The following is a 14,033-nucleotide window of genomic DNA, read 5'->3' as shown; positions in this document are numbered from 1 at the left end:
GTTAATTTACTACCTCCCTAACATAGTTTTTTCTTTTGCTACTGTTTGTGGAAAACCTCAAGAACATGTGGTATTACTATTCATTCTTTGCATGCAAAGTGCAGTGACAATTTGTACAATCTTTGTATGGTTTTATGGATTTTATGTCCGATAGAGTCTGGCTAAGCACATTTATGGAAATAATAGATATATGTAATGTAAATCCCAACAGTTTTATGCTGTGTAATCCGGATATTCTATAGGCTACATACAACCGATCAGCAGCTCAGCCTCTAAAATGTCACTAATGTCCCAGCTTTGTCTGCACAGAGGAAGTTAAATTAGCTTTTAGAAATGTGAGAAGGAAAAGGAAATTATTTGCACAGATCTGTGTGAATTCTGCGCGATGCTATAATAAGTCAAAACCTGTTTCTCATCGGGAAAGAAAAACGACATGAAAATACAGAATGCTAACATTTGGTTTGCTAACCACTGACACAGCATGGCCCCTGTATCTTTTACAACAGAATCAAACTTTAATCCCAGCTGCTGTGTAGGAATCAATGAAAGACCCCAAGTGTTAAAAATATCAACTGGCCATATCGTTTCCATGGCAATGCAATCACATCCTGGGGGAGTTTCATGCTGATCAACCTCCATGCTGCAGACCACACATAATTTTCCCTCATACATGGCTTCCACCCAGCTATTAGAATTTGTTTGATGTCTCTTCAGGTAATTGATAGGTGTTTGTCTGAATAGGTACCCCTGGGTGATTGTAGCAGCAGACCTGGAGGGGACAGTTTATATCCCCTAAAACGAACAGGAATTTACATCCGTGGACCCGCCCTCCTCTCTGCCTTAAGGCATGCATTTGCAGAGTATCACATCAGATCAGACCTGATTAAATGTGAATAAAGACCACTGACATATTCGGTTTTTGCTGGAGCAAATATTGAAACGGAGATAGTTAATCAAACGCACGGGTTAGACAAAACAACACCTATGACGCCACAGGCGTAGTAGTATAGAAGTAACATGTTTTCGGTGTGTAGACAGAAGTAAAGCGTGCTCTCTTGTGATAATGTCACATTACATGTGTCCATACGTTGTGAAGATGCGGCACACATTACATTGACATCATGCGCAAGTCCTAAAACCTTGGGAGTCAGTGACAGCCAGCTGTTCAGGGAGCCGGAGTTCCTCGAAAACCCTGAGCGGGAGTGACTGGTGATCCCTCCTCACCGCCGGCCAAATCTCTCCCTCCCTCCCTTCCTTCCTTCATCTCTCCGCCCCCACCCTCTCTCCATCTCTTTTTCTGTGCTTGGGGTGGGGGGGTAGGGGGGTACGTATGCGGATGGAGCAGAGTCGTGGCGTCCCTTGGAGTAAAACCAGTTATACCAACGGAGGCGGTCGGTGTGTTCCTACCCCGTGCCTGTTTAGGTTTCCTCTCGGCGCGCGCGGAGAAACCAGACGGCAGTCCCCGGTCTGCAAGAGTCGACCGGCAGAAAACAGCGTGCCAGGTATCATGACGCACCAAAAATTATTGGCACATTATTGAACTTCTCTCTTCGAGTCTGCCATGTGCCCTCGCTGCTGAACTCAAGTTTCACCGGTTCCTCTATATGGGAAAGCCATATGAGACTGTGCGTCATCCAGTTTGGTTTGTCATCTCTGTCCTGGGTTTCATGTTGTTGTCACCACTGATGATGTAATTATTTATTTCAGATGGATCTGTGCTCTGCCTCTGCTGCTGCGACGCATCTCTCAAACTGAAAATTTCGCTCAGCAAATGTGCGTTTCCACCTTCACAAACTTCGATCGCTGTCTCTTTTCGTGGCCAGCAAAATTCAGGCTCCTCTCCAGCCCTGAAAGCCTCTGTGACTGCTGACTAACGACGTGGTTAAAGATACTGACACCACATGGACACTTTTGAACCCGTAACTATTACTAAACTATTTCACATCAACTTTTCCTCTGCGGATATAGATTTGTTTGTCAGGTGAACGCGCGCTGGACATAACTCGAATACGCACACCTTTAATTTGCTGGAAACGAGATGGGATTGTAATTTACAGCATGTAGAGTCATTCCTAAGGATCTAGCCGCTGCTCTCCGTGGGTGTATGGAGAAGAGCAGCCCGAGGATGACGGGTGGAACCCGGGAGGTGCCGGTAAACATCTCTCCGGCGGTCGCGGCCAACGCTGAGGGCGAGGAGATCGAGGTTTTGGAAAGCACGGACGTCCTTCCCGTGGCTCCAGAGGATGTAAGTCTACACAGCAGTACCTCTAATGAACACGTGACCCCTGTTACCTTTTAACATTTCCACTGTTACGTATCAGGATCTCCAATTTTTCTTTCACTGAAGCAGTCAAAGAGTACGCTATGTTTAATTTAATGAGAACGGATGTCATAGCACCAGTCAGAAATTATTTTTTTTAAGGTCATTTGTCTAAATGTCACTGCATCACTCATCATGGGAGTTTTACAGGGACATCTGCATTTAAAACACTGTAGGACAATTACAGCAGCCACCACACACACACACACACACACACACACACACACACACACACACACACACACACACACACACACACACACACACACACACACACACACACACACACACACACACACAAACACACAAACAACCTACTACCCCTTACACAATGATCCACACTTTTGGTGCCTTATTATCTTTTTGCTGCAGCTCATTGACCACAATAATCAGATAATAACAGCATGTGATTGCAAGTCTGCAATTAAGGAAAATGCACACACAGAACAAAGTCTCTTTGGTCATAATTTCCAAACAGGTGCCCCGCTCCTCTCTGGCACCTGTATCAGTTTATTTTCCCTCCTGTATCTTCTTCTCACTCACTCCTTCACATTCCCCTTTTTTTTTCTCTCTCCCTTTTTCCTTGTCTCAGCAATGGAAGTCTCTGTTTGACAAGGTATGTATAAGAGTTGCTTGAATCTCTGTCCAAGTGCATGTTTCACTCATTTTGGAGCCGTGTTGTCTTCAAAGGGGATCATCTCTGTGTGTGCGTGAACTTTGGGTGACTTCTGACCTAATCTTCAATACCAACTTGAAACAACACAGTTTAAGCACTGCATTGTAAAGGTCATGAACAACAGGAACGATTTTGGAAGAACTGAGTTGCTGAGTATTGCACAACGGGAACTGGAAAACAGGATAAAGTTATTTTTTTAATGTGGAAAAAAGTCAATATTTAACATGCTTTTGTGTCAATATGACCCATGGATCATGACCTTGACATTGTAATTAGGCTGTAACAGTGGCTTTATCACTAATAGAAGTGACTTAAACCTGCACTTGGAAATTTTGCAAACTGATAGCAAGAAATAACCGTCAGAAATTTTTTTATTTCAGATACCCACTCATTGCTCTTTATAGTTTGTATATCAGTTAAATTTTTATTTGTTTCCCTCTGATTGTAAACATTCGTGGCACCAGAATTTAATTTGGCTAAATGGGGTGAATCAACTGTCTCTGCTGATGGAGATGAAGAGTCTTCTTTCCTTCAGCCCCATTTTTTATTTTTATTTAGGCTGTTTAGACAAATGTATTTTTAGATCAAGTTTTTGCCTAGTCCTGGTTTAAATCCTTTGCCTGCTGGGTCACAGTTATGGCATAACATGTAACGACGCCGTGTCTCTGTCAAACCAAACTCCTGCAGCGCCGAGAGCATCAGAGGAGTGGGAGGACGGGAGGGGCTGTGGGTGTGTTGCTCACTGACACTGACCCCAATAATGCTTAGGGTGATACATAATGTTGGATACATTGATCTATGAGTCTCACACACACACACACACACACACACACACACACACACACACACACACACACACACACACACACACACACACACACACACCACACCACACCACACATCCAAGAAACCCCAGGAGAAGACAAACATAGACCCGCTGATCATGCAAGCAGCAGGTTGGTCTGACAGACGGCAAGCGGGACCCCCTATCACACACACACACACACACACACACACACACACACACACACACACACACACACACACACACACACACACACACACACACACACACATACATATATAATCCCTCACATAAGAAAGTAGGGGGCCCCCAGCCGGGCAGGTGCTCCAGCAGTGCGAGCTGTATGCACATAAGTGTGTGTGTGTGTGCGTGCAGGGGTTTCAAGGGTTTTCAGGGTTGGGTCTGAGGCTCGTGTCAGACTCACTCTTTCAGGGGGAGACAGGGGTCCCATGGGATTATGGTGTGTGTGTGTGTATGTATTAGTGATGGAGTATATTCTACGGACGAGCATTGAGTGGGCCTCTCAAGCCGCTGTCTTTATGCGTGTGGCACAGCTTTGAGTTTCCTCAAGTGGCCGTCTGTCTGAAAAAAATAAAAAATAAAGCACGGGGTTGTCCAAATGGCAAGGTTACTGCCCGCTCTGGCAGTAACAAATATCCTTTCACTCTTTTACTCTCTGTCCCTCCCTCCTGCTCACAATGAGTTGCTCCATTTGTCAGGGGGCTGACCTCGGAGACCCCCGCCTTCTGTGAAGCGACAAGAGAAATGATGGGCCCTCAGTGGCCAGAGAAAGAAGAGTTTTAATCCACCCTGGCAACCTGTGTTACTGCATGAGGGATAAAAGATAAATGCTGCCGGAAAACAAAGAGCAAAGCCCAGGCTTTTATATGTCTCATGCAAAGATACACACTGCAAAGTTCGTCTGTGCATGTAAGTCCAGTGTTATGTGGTTTATTTGGCAGCATAATAATGGGGCAGTCATAAAATATCTAATAACACTGTTTTTTGGCCATTTCACTTTTATGTGATAGTTGAGAATCTAGAGAGAGACATGAAACAAGGGCTAATATAGATATGACATGCAACAGAGGTCTCCCGACGACAACTAACACAGCCACTCGTTGCAGTGTTCGGCCAGGTGTCCACTACTACTGTCACTCCTCATGACCACATGGATGTCTTTCAGGACAACTGAGGATTTTGTACAGTTCATAGCATCTCACCCTTCTCTGTGATGGCTTCTTATATCGAGTGTGGTGATTCTGAACAGAATCTAAACACGTTTGCCGTTAGAGTTGGTCGGATGAGTGTACTCTTTAAAGCATACCTCATTCTTTACCGTCTCAAACTTCCACAAAGCCACAACCTAACCCTCTAGCTAACATAATTTATTGCTTTGAATAAAATCCTAAGAAAACTGCTAAACAAAGGTGTACAGAGATGAAGACAATGATGCTTTTATGTTAATCAAGTGTGGCATCTCTGCCTGGTCAGATGCAGAGCTCATTCTATTCTGTCTATCTCATCAAAGATGTTTACACAGCAGAGAAAAAACAGGATCATCTTCTCTTACTCTTTTTTTTTTTTTTTTTTTTCACTGTCGCTCCCCTCCAGCCTCTTTAAAGCTGTCTGGTTTGTGTACAAAGCCTTTGCCATCATATCATTTTTACCAGCTCCCATGTGACTCAGTACATCCAGCTATCATTTCTGGGTTTCAGACCATCGGGTCCTGGAATCAAAGTGCTGCGTCGCTGTTCGCTTTCCCCTTCATTCCGCTCTCCTGTCCCTGGAGAGGATTTTGTTGCTGTATAAGTGCTTTCCTCATCTGCGTACAGGAAGTAAGCGAGCAAACATCAGAATGCTTTGATTCATGTTCCCAGTCGCTTGAAACAAACATGAGGACTGAACACAGACAGAGGCGATGTCTAATGAAGCAGAGGAGACGTTGTTAGGGGGATAGCAGCTGCACTGCCCTCTCTCTCCCTCATAATCAAAGTGTCCCTGTTTGTCCTCTAGACACACACACACACACACACACACACACACACACACACACACACACACACACACACACACACACACACACACACACACACACACACACACACACACACACACACACACACACACACACACACACACACAAACCTAGAAAGACTGCAGTCATGGTAGCCTGATTGCACACAATATGTGTATTATCCAAAAGAAGAAACAGGGTCTTTTTTAAAATTCTGTGCTGACTGATATGCACAATAACTAAAGTGCCCATTCATGTCTTGTTTTTTAAGGATTTCTAGGGATTTGAGGATGGACCACAGTTTATGTCCTGGATTTATGTGATAAACCGTATTAGGCATGTTTAGATCACAAAATGAACCAAACTCATTTGTTTTGAAGGCACATCAGATGGATTGTCTTGCGTGACTGTAACTCAAGGAGATAAAGTTAGGGATGTTTTACAAGATTGCTTTGTCTATTATATACATGTTATACATATACATATTATACATAATTTATATGTATAAAATGTATAATTTTTCAGATAGCTCTTCACTCCAGTCTTGCAAAAAGATTTTTGTCACATCTTGTCACTGTCAGTGAACAGTAACATCTCTTTGATTCTGGGCTTTATACCAATAAATGTTTATGTGTATGTGTGATCCATAAGTATGTCCACAGTGGTCTTTGTGTTGACAGCCTGTTCTCAAGGCCATGCTGAGATCCCTCAGGCACGCGCCCACAGAAGCTTAGTGATTAAACACTTTCACATGACTGCATACTTTCCATGAAAGTGTTTCCCTTTTAATTTCTTGGTGTAGAAAAGTATCTGATGGGTGTATAATCCTAGAACAACTCACTGGAACCACACAAATAAATGTCAATATAAGGGTTTTAGGAATGTTGTCAAGCCAGAGGGACTTAGCGTTTAGCAATGTGAGGAAAACACTGTATTTCTATAAAGTGATACATGATTTATGATCACCATCTCCACCTAAAAAGAGCTCATTATCTGAAGTTGTTTTGTCTGGTAGTATTGTTTTGCCTTATCGTCCTGTGTATACTGCACAGCTGGCATTGTCTCAGCGTCACTCTTTTTTTAAAAGTACATTTTAAATGAAGGGTCCACCACACAGGTAACTGGTGCTTAATGGATTAGCCAACTGGGAGGCCTCAGCTGCGTTCAGTGGTGCATGCAGGAATAGGATGTCCTTCCACGCCCCGTCAGTTTTACCTACATTAGAAACAAAGGGAAGTTTAGACAGTGAGATCATGAGCAGCAGGCAGTGCTGCTGATGGTAGATAGTGTGTTTAGGTGAGGATGTCTTTTTTCTTAGCTTCAAAGGAGAGTTTCAGGTGCGTCAGTTCAAAGAAGGGAACCCGCACACTAGAAAGGGTAGAATTTCAAAAAACCTGAAAAGGGGTCAAATAAAGGGAAGGATATTTCTCTTATCGCTGAACAGACCAAAATATTTCCTGTTTATGCAATTGCTTTTATATCAATTACGTTAGGTGTATTCTTGAATCGGCTCGCCTATTTTTGGTTTCTTTCCTGTGCATCTTCCTTAGTTTTTTTTTCCTCTTTGATTCACATCTTCTATACTATACTTGTATGCTTATTAGCCTAACTGCTGTTGACACACACAGATGGTGGTGTCACAGATTGCTGACCTGCTCATCTAATGCTACAGCAGTGATTGACACCAGCTGAGTCTTGGCGACAACTAAACGGCAAACAAGTTTGTTGCCATATTCAACTGTGTTGTCTTGATTAAGGATCATAAAAGTAGTTCAACGTAGAAAATTAAACTCCGCCTCTTGTGCCTGTGCAGTGTGCGGATAAAATAAAAATCAGAAACTCAAACATTTTCATTGAAAGATTTAATCAGAGCTCATCATTCTGCGCTCCTCTGCCTCTCCCCTGCTGAGCTCTAAATAGATTTCCTTAATGAAAGGCACAGTTCCAGTTGGCGGAGTGTGAAAACGGTCTCTGCTTTTATGCAGAGGTAAAAATAGCTGCTGCGCCTGTCAATTGTAAATGGGAGAAAGAAGATGTGCCAGTTTATCAGTAATTGCCCATAGTGTGCAACATTCATAGCAGTGGTGGCATGAAATCGAAGTGTCTACTTTGATAGCTGAATGGCTCAGTATTGTGGCAGCCTTGATAAGCTCTGTGTGTGCATGTGTGTACATGCAGTATGTTTGTGCATGCCAGGTCTAAAAATGTGAATCCATTACTAGAGGTCAAGGGAGGGCAGTGATGGAGGCGGGGTATGCCTGCAGCCTTTTAGGACCAGTGTCAGTGTAAGTTTTGACTCCTTCACAAATTTGCCCTGGTTCATCTACTTTCTTTCTTCACCTTCATCTCCCTCTCACTTATTATTCTGTCTCTCTTTCTCTCTGTCTCTCATGTTTTTATTCTGAAGTGCGGTTGGCTGTCAGAGTTTAGTGGATGACACTGCAGATGTGATGAGGCTTCAGTCTCAGTCTGCTCATCAGCACTAATCTCTTTTCATTAGTGCTGTTCACAGTTCCCGGCCGCCACCACTTACTAGTTCATCAGTTTTATAATAACGCCGCAAAAACCGAAGGGCCCCAGTGGAAAAGCATCAAATTAAGGTTTGATCAAGGAGCTGAGTGTTGTCTTCTCTGAGGCTAAATGTTGTGTCATTGTGAGCTCAGTGAGTGTCTTTGTCGCTGCTGTGTATAACCTACTTTTGTCTAGAAGATCATGTTTCAGTTAAACAAACTGATTGATGCTCGATTGTTTGGGTACTAGTTAAGCCACACTAGTTTAAAAGGCCATGAGCATTGTTTCTTAAGCTATGTCCACACAAAGTTAGCTAAACTTGCAAACACTGTTTACACATCAGAAAAAAATCTTTCCACCTTCAAACACCAGAAGAAAAATGGTGAAATCTTCCTTCTTTTTGCTTGTTCATTTGGCAAGCAAGAAAATTGTGCCTGGCAGCAAATGTTAAGAAGGCAAACACACAGCTGGTGACTTTGCTGAGTTTTAGCTGTCTCAACCTCTGTCTTTTCCTCTCCTGATCTCCATAATCACAATTTTGTTATTCTCATTTATATATTTTTTCTGAACAAATACAAGAGTGATTTTCAGTTTACAAACACGACCTGTTAACTAATTCCTGCCTGGAAATCATCCAACATTATGAAGCTATTTAGCTTTTTCAAGACAGTGCCTTGGCAATTCAATTCAATTCAATTCAATTCAATTCAATTCAATTCAATTCAATTCAATTCAATTCAATTCAATTCAATTCTTTTTTTGTGTGTAAATTAACCATTAAAAACAACAATAAAATATGAAATATGAAAACAAAAGTACAAACACACAAAGAACAGCCTCGTTAAAATATCCAATGAAAAAGAAAGTGAACAGCAAAGGGACATATAAATACTGATAAAATATCAATAATAAAGGACATTTTAAAACAACATGGATTTGTGGCCAAGCCTGGAGGGCATGGGGGAGCATAGTGAGGAGATGGTGGAAGTCATTTCAGTTTGCCCTAGTTGCAGCAGGGATAAAACAAAACATTTATTTTGACCCACACGTTTACTAGGGCCCAAGTATTCAAAGGGGTGGAAAATTGACTTTTAAAACAATCTAATTTACACAATGTTTTGTACAAACTCATCCTAAATTAAAGTGTTTACAGATTATCGAAACCTCCAAACTTGATAGTCGGGTTAAAAGGCAAAGAGAGAGACTAAATGTGATAACTATTTAAAAAAGAGGATAAAAGTGTTAATTAACTTTAGTACAATTTTTCCCTGAAGACATTTATTGTACCTATTTTCTAATACAATTGTATAGGTGGACATAATGCAGAAAGTGACAGAATTAGTCTGGAGATTGAAAAAAAAAGCTTGAAAGGGAAGTTCAAACCCTGCTCACTCTCTGGCTCACACACACCTGTCACTCGAAGACACAATGCCGGTCCGTTCTACACCTTATGGTCGAGACAGTAATCATCCCACAGGTTGTAGTTACAGAGGTGTTGACAGAACTGGTCACGATCCATCACACCAACAACTGGAGGCTGTTTGAATGTGTGTACAAATGTGTGATAGACTTGCAAGCCTTTTCTTCTGTGTTCTAGTGACGACTCAGAGGTGTTAGGGACCTGCGGATCATGAAATGTAAAATGTGTCCATTTTATCACAGAGTTAATAGATGCCGCAAAATAAGATATTCTAGGACACATTCCTAAACCATAGGCCATGCAGGTCCACACTGAAGCCTCGCAGGTGCGGTGATGACACGGGTACAATAACCCTGTGTTTGCGGTGTGTGTGTGTGTGTGTGTGTGTGTGTGTGTGTGTGTGTGTGTGTGTGTTAACTGATTTCTGCCTCCTCAGTCAAGCTCTTCCCATCAAGGAATGTTGCACAGTGAGCGTCCAACTGAGCCAACACTTTTGTTCCCCATCTTTATTACCTGTAGAAGAACAGTTCATTCCTTATTGAGACAGATGGCACTCTGACGACCACCTCAAATGAATGCTGACAACTACCAGCTCACATGGTAATGCCTGTGTGCTAGTTGTAAAACGGCAGATACATTTTGTGGTTTTGAATTCTAAATTGTTTGTCGGCTCTCAAATCACTTTGTCTTCCTATGTGCTCAGCTATCCGTGAAGCACTGTTCTAACAAACTGCTTCACCAGCGTCTCCTCATTTATTCCCCTTTCTCTTCATCTCCCTTGAGAGTTTGCTGTCATGGTAGACTGTGGTGTAGACAAGAGAAAGCAAGACACGCATAATTCAAAGGCAATCCCATGTTTTTGCTGCTTTGTTTAGCATTCAGATTGCAGTTCACAGCCACTGCTTTCTAGATTCACTTCTCCCAGTTTCTTAAAACTTTCTTTGTTTAGGAGGATTTCTGGTCTATTTTGTCATAAGAATCTGTTAAATTGTACCTTTTAAAGACATCACCTACAATGTGTTTATTCTCTCATTTGTCTTTTCCATAGACTATATAAAAGTGGACAAAAAGTATAATGCCGATACGATCAGTGCTTACGCTGACAAAACACCCTAGACTCTGATTACCATAGACTGTATATACAGTGGATGTAGCTTCCCGGTTTGATAAGTGAGGCCATTGTGGAAGTGCCTTAATGTCCAATACCACTGAGTACCACTAGAGGTTGGCTTCAAAAAACCTCTGGCTACATAAACTCCCTTTCAAATTCTCTAGATGAAATAAAAAGTCAAAAAGTTAGTTATTAGGGTGTCATTTGTTTAATTTTCTCCTTCTGATTAGAGTTCTGGTGGTACATCTGAAACAAATTCCCTCATTAACTAGATATTAGGCCTCAAATGGAGGGATTTTGGAGGGTGTATGTGTTTGATTGACAGGCCTTGGGTGCAGTCAGGTTTCTACGATAGGTGGGCGGGTTATAGCTTGGGTTGTCTTCGGGTTCTCAGTCAGATCCACAGCTCGCCCCTCCTCCGCTAACACCTCACTCAACGGGAATAAAAACAATTTCCACTATGCACAAAGCACCAGGGGCACCACTCAGTTTAGGACCTGTGATAACCTGTAGTAATCACAGTAACCTCTCTCAAAGTAGTTGTTCTTCCGATTCAGCCTGCATCCGATTCCTCTGACAAGCACTGTAATGTTCCTCAGCTAAATTAATCACACAAGTGGCTTCACCTCAGACTCTGTGTTTGTCCCAGTTTTATGATCAGAGTGCCTGAAGAAAGGCAGGGAGGATTTGGCTGTTTACCTTCACAGAATATTTAAGTTAAGGTGAATAATCAGCAAAAAAAAAGGTAGCTTTCTCATTTTCTAAATGTCCAGGTTTGCATGCAGTTTTTGTGGTTTACCCATGCGGAGAACTACATGCTGAAATCACAAATAATGTAATAACTAGACATAATTTGTGTGGTATTATTGTTATTATTATTTTTTTTAAACTTGAACGGTTATTCTCAACTGGTCTAGCCCTGGTTTTTCCTCGGTCTCGATCCAAATTTTTAAGCCACTTGAACTTATTTCACACATGTGAAAAGTTTGTAAAAGTAAAGTTGGAATATTATGAGAATATGTATTATCGACAACATTATTATTTAAATACGTTTATTTATAGGGAGAACAGTGAAACTGGATTAACACGAGGAGGCCTGTAGTTCAAATCCTTTCATGCTTTTTTGAAATTCCTAGATGCTCTGGCTGTTTGGCTGTTGTCATGGTAACCTTTCCTGGCAAGCTCAGCAAATGCCCAAGGTGAGTGACAGTGCTTAGCTTTCACACAGATCTCCGTTCCCGTCCTGTCCCCTCTGTGTCGTCTTACAGGGCATCACTGCCAAAGCCTGCCAGCCGAGCCAAAGTGCTGAAGTGGCAAACTGACAAGGACAAAACCACATCAATACACAAAAAGTAGCCATTTACTCCCTGCTGCTATGTTTAGTTGGTCATAACACCTTTTGTTGTCCTGTTATTGTTGACTCCTAGTGTGTTTTCATAAAAGGCTAAATTAAATACACTGCAGAGCATATACTGATCATTTGAAGTATTTGGAAGTATTCAGTGTATAATGATTGAGCCAGATGTATTGTGACTCTTTGATAATTAATAGGGAATAAAATTAGCATTTAATTTTAACGATCTGATTGAGAACTCGAGGATACTGTGCCCCATCCACCTATAGCGGTAACCTAACTACATCGCAGGCCTGTCAATCAAACAGACAAGCCCCCCATATATGCTTCTTTTTGAGGCCTGAAATCAAATTAATGAATGGGACTATTTTCGGATGTACCGCCAGAAAACTAATACGGAGGGAATTTAGCTAACGACACCAAATTGACTGGTGGAAAAATAATATATTCACTGTATAATTTATTTGAGAAATTGAATTGGAGTCTATGGAGCTTGAGCCTCATTTTTTTAGACCTGGAAGCTACATCCACTTTTTTTTATTCAGTCTATAGGTAACCCTCATGAACTCCCTGCAACTTTCAGAAAACAGCTTTTTACATAAATAATAAGAAGTTGTAATTTCTTTTTTTTATCATAGTGGATCAAGAATATGTATAACCACATGCTACTGTGTAGGTGGGTAACACATGTTCTGTATTCGAGCACATAATATGGCTTTTTGTTTTACTTCCTAACAGCTTTTACTCACCGTATGGAGAGCGGAGATCTTTGGAGATTGTTTTTGCAGCTGCAATGTGTTCATGCTCTGCTTAGATAATAAGCGAGTTAAGACAAAACTGAAATTTTCTTGTGAGTGTTAATGCCACTGCTCTTTGGGCACATTATTCTTTTCAGAGATCTGTTATTGTTTTTTGCTGTAGGGCAGTGAGAACCTTATTTATTGCACCAATTTGAAGGTTTCTCAAAGCCCTGCCCTCTAGCTGTTGAATATCAACTTGCTCTTGCTGTATTGTCCTGAATATGAACAGTAACCGTTATGTGGGATGGGATAAGTGCTGTAAATGGACAATAACATGTCTTTTCCATTTAAAGCATTGAATTTGAAAAGTTTTTAGGCTGTAAATTGACCCCAAATCCTGTGACAGCCCAGCAGGGAATCTGTGTTTTTATGTGCTCATGTCACCTCCAAATTTGGCTGTAGTGATCGAATCCCAGTGTGTCCTTGGGTGCAATCACACCTGTATTTCCAGCTGTTCACTTGGAATACGATCAACCAAACTGCACGTTGGTGTGAAAACGAGGCCAAGGAGAGCCTTCAGATGGCCCTGTCCTGCGACAACACTATCACACTAAAAGTGTCGCTGTGTCTAATAGAAATCTTCTCAGAGTTTCAGGACAGACGGGGGGTTTTCTTATCTTTGTCACTCGGTTTACTGCAGATACAGTGGCTCATCGGGGAGCCTGTCAGGGTCTGGCACTAAGGGTGGCATAATGATAAGACTCATCTCCTTAAAGGGAACAGCTGCCAGTATTGTGATAACTTACACTGCCATTTCAGGTGGAAGAAGGATTCCCATTTATTTACCACTTTTACTGCAGTCTTTCCAAAATAAAATAAACTTGTGAATGGGGTATAGGTAGCAGAGTTCTTGTAGGCACAGCCACATGAATGGTTTGTCTAAAAACTGAAGTCCATAGGTTCATTTTATTGTCTTGACTGTCATCACACATCTCATTATTTTCTCTTTCTTACACCAAAAACTGAATCTTGAAGAAATTAACTCCTCTGCTACATAGGGATGGAAGAAATGGCAAACA

The 14,033-nt window shown here is 41.7% G+C and overlaps 1 protein-coding gene across 2 annotated transcripts in view; it reads left to right on the top strand.

The window, feature by feature from the left end:
• The first annotated feature begins 1,313 nt into the window (after nt 1-1,313).
• The window catches only part of rhbdl3 (rhomboid, veinlet-like 3 (Drosophila)), a 63,252-nt gene continuing 50,532 nt past the window's right edge, over nt 1,314-14,033 (top strand). Inside the window, exons 1-3 of one of the 2 annotated variants that reach the window (XM_069697261.1) lie at nt 1,314-1,502; nt 1,708-2,245; nt 2,913-2,936. In XM_069697261.1, coding sequence (XP_069553362.1) covers nt 2,105-2,245; nt 2,913-2,936 — 165 coding nt within the window. In that variant the 5' untranslated portion in view covers nt 1,314-1,502; nt 1,708-2,104. The other variant, XM_069697262.1, reaches the window with a different exon arrangement.

The sequence above is a fragment of the Brachyistius frenatus genome, unplaced genomic scaffold (genome assembly GCF_029030835.1).
Source record: "Brachyistius frenatus isolate BFR_SWC_R1_liver_20210118 unplaced genomic scaffold, ASM2903083v1 Contig_23, whole genome shotgun sequence".
In the NCBI taxonomy this organism is placed as follows: domain Eukaryota; kingdom Metazoa; phylum Chordata; class Actinopteri; family Embiotocidae; genus Brachyistius; species Brachyistius frenatus.
This window is presented reverse-complemented; position numbering and strand designations above follow the sequence as displayed.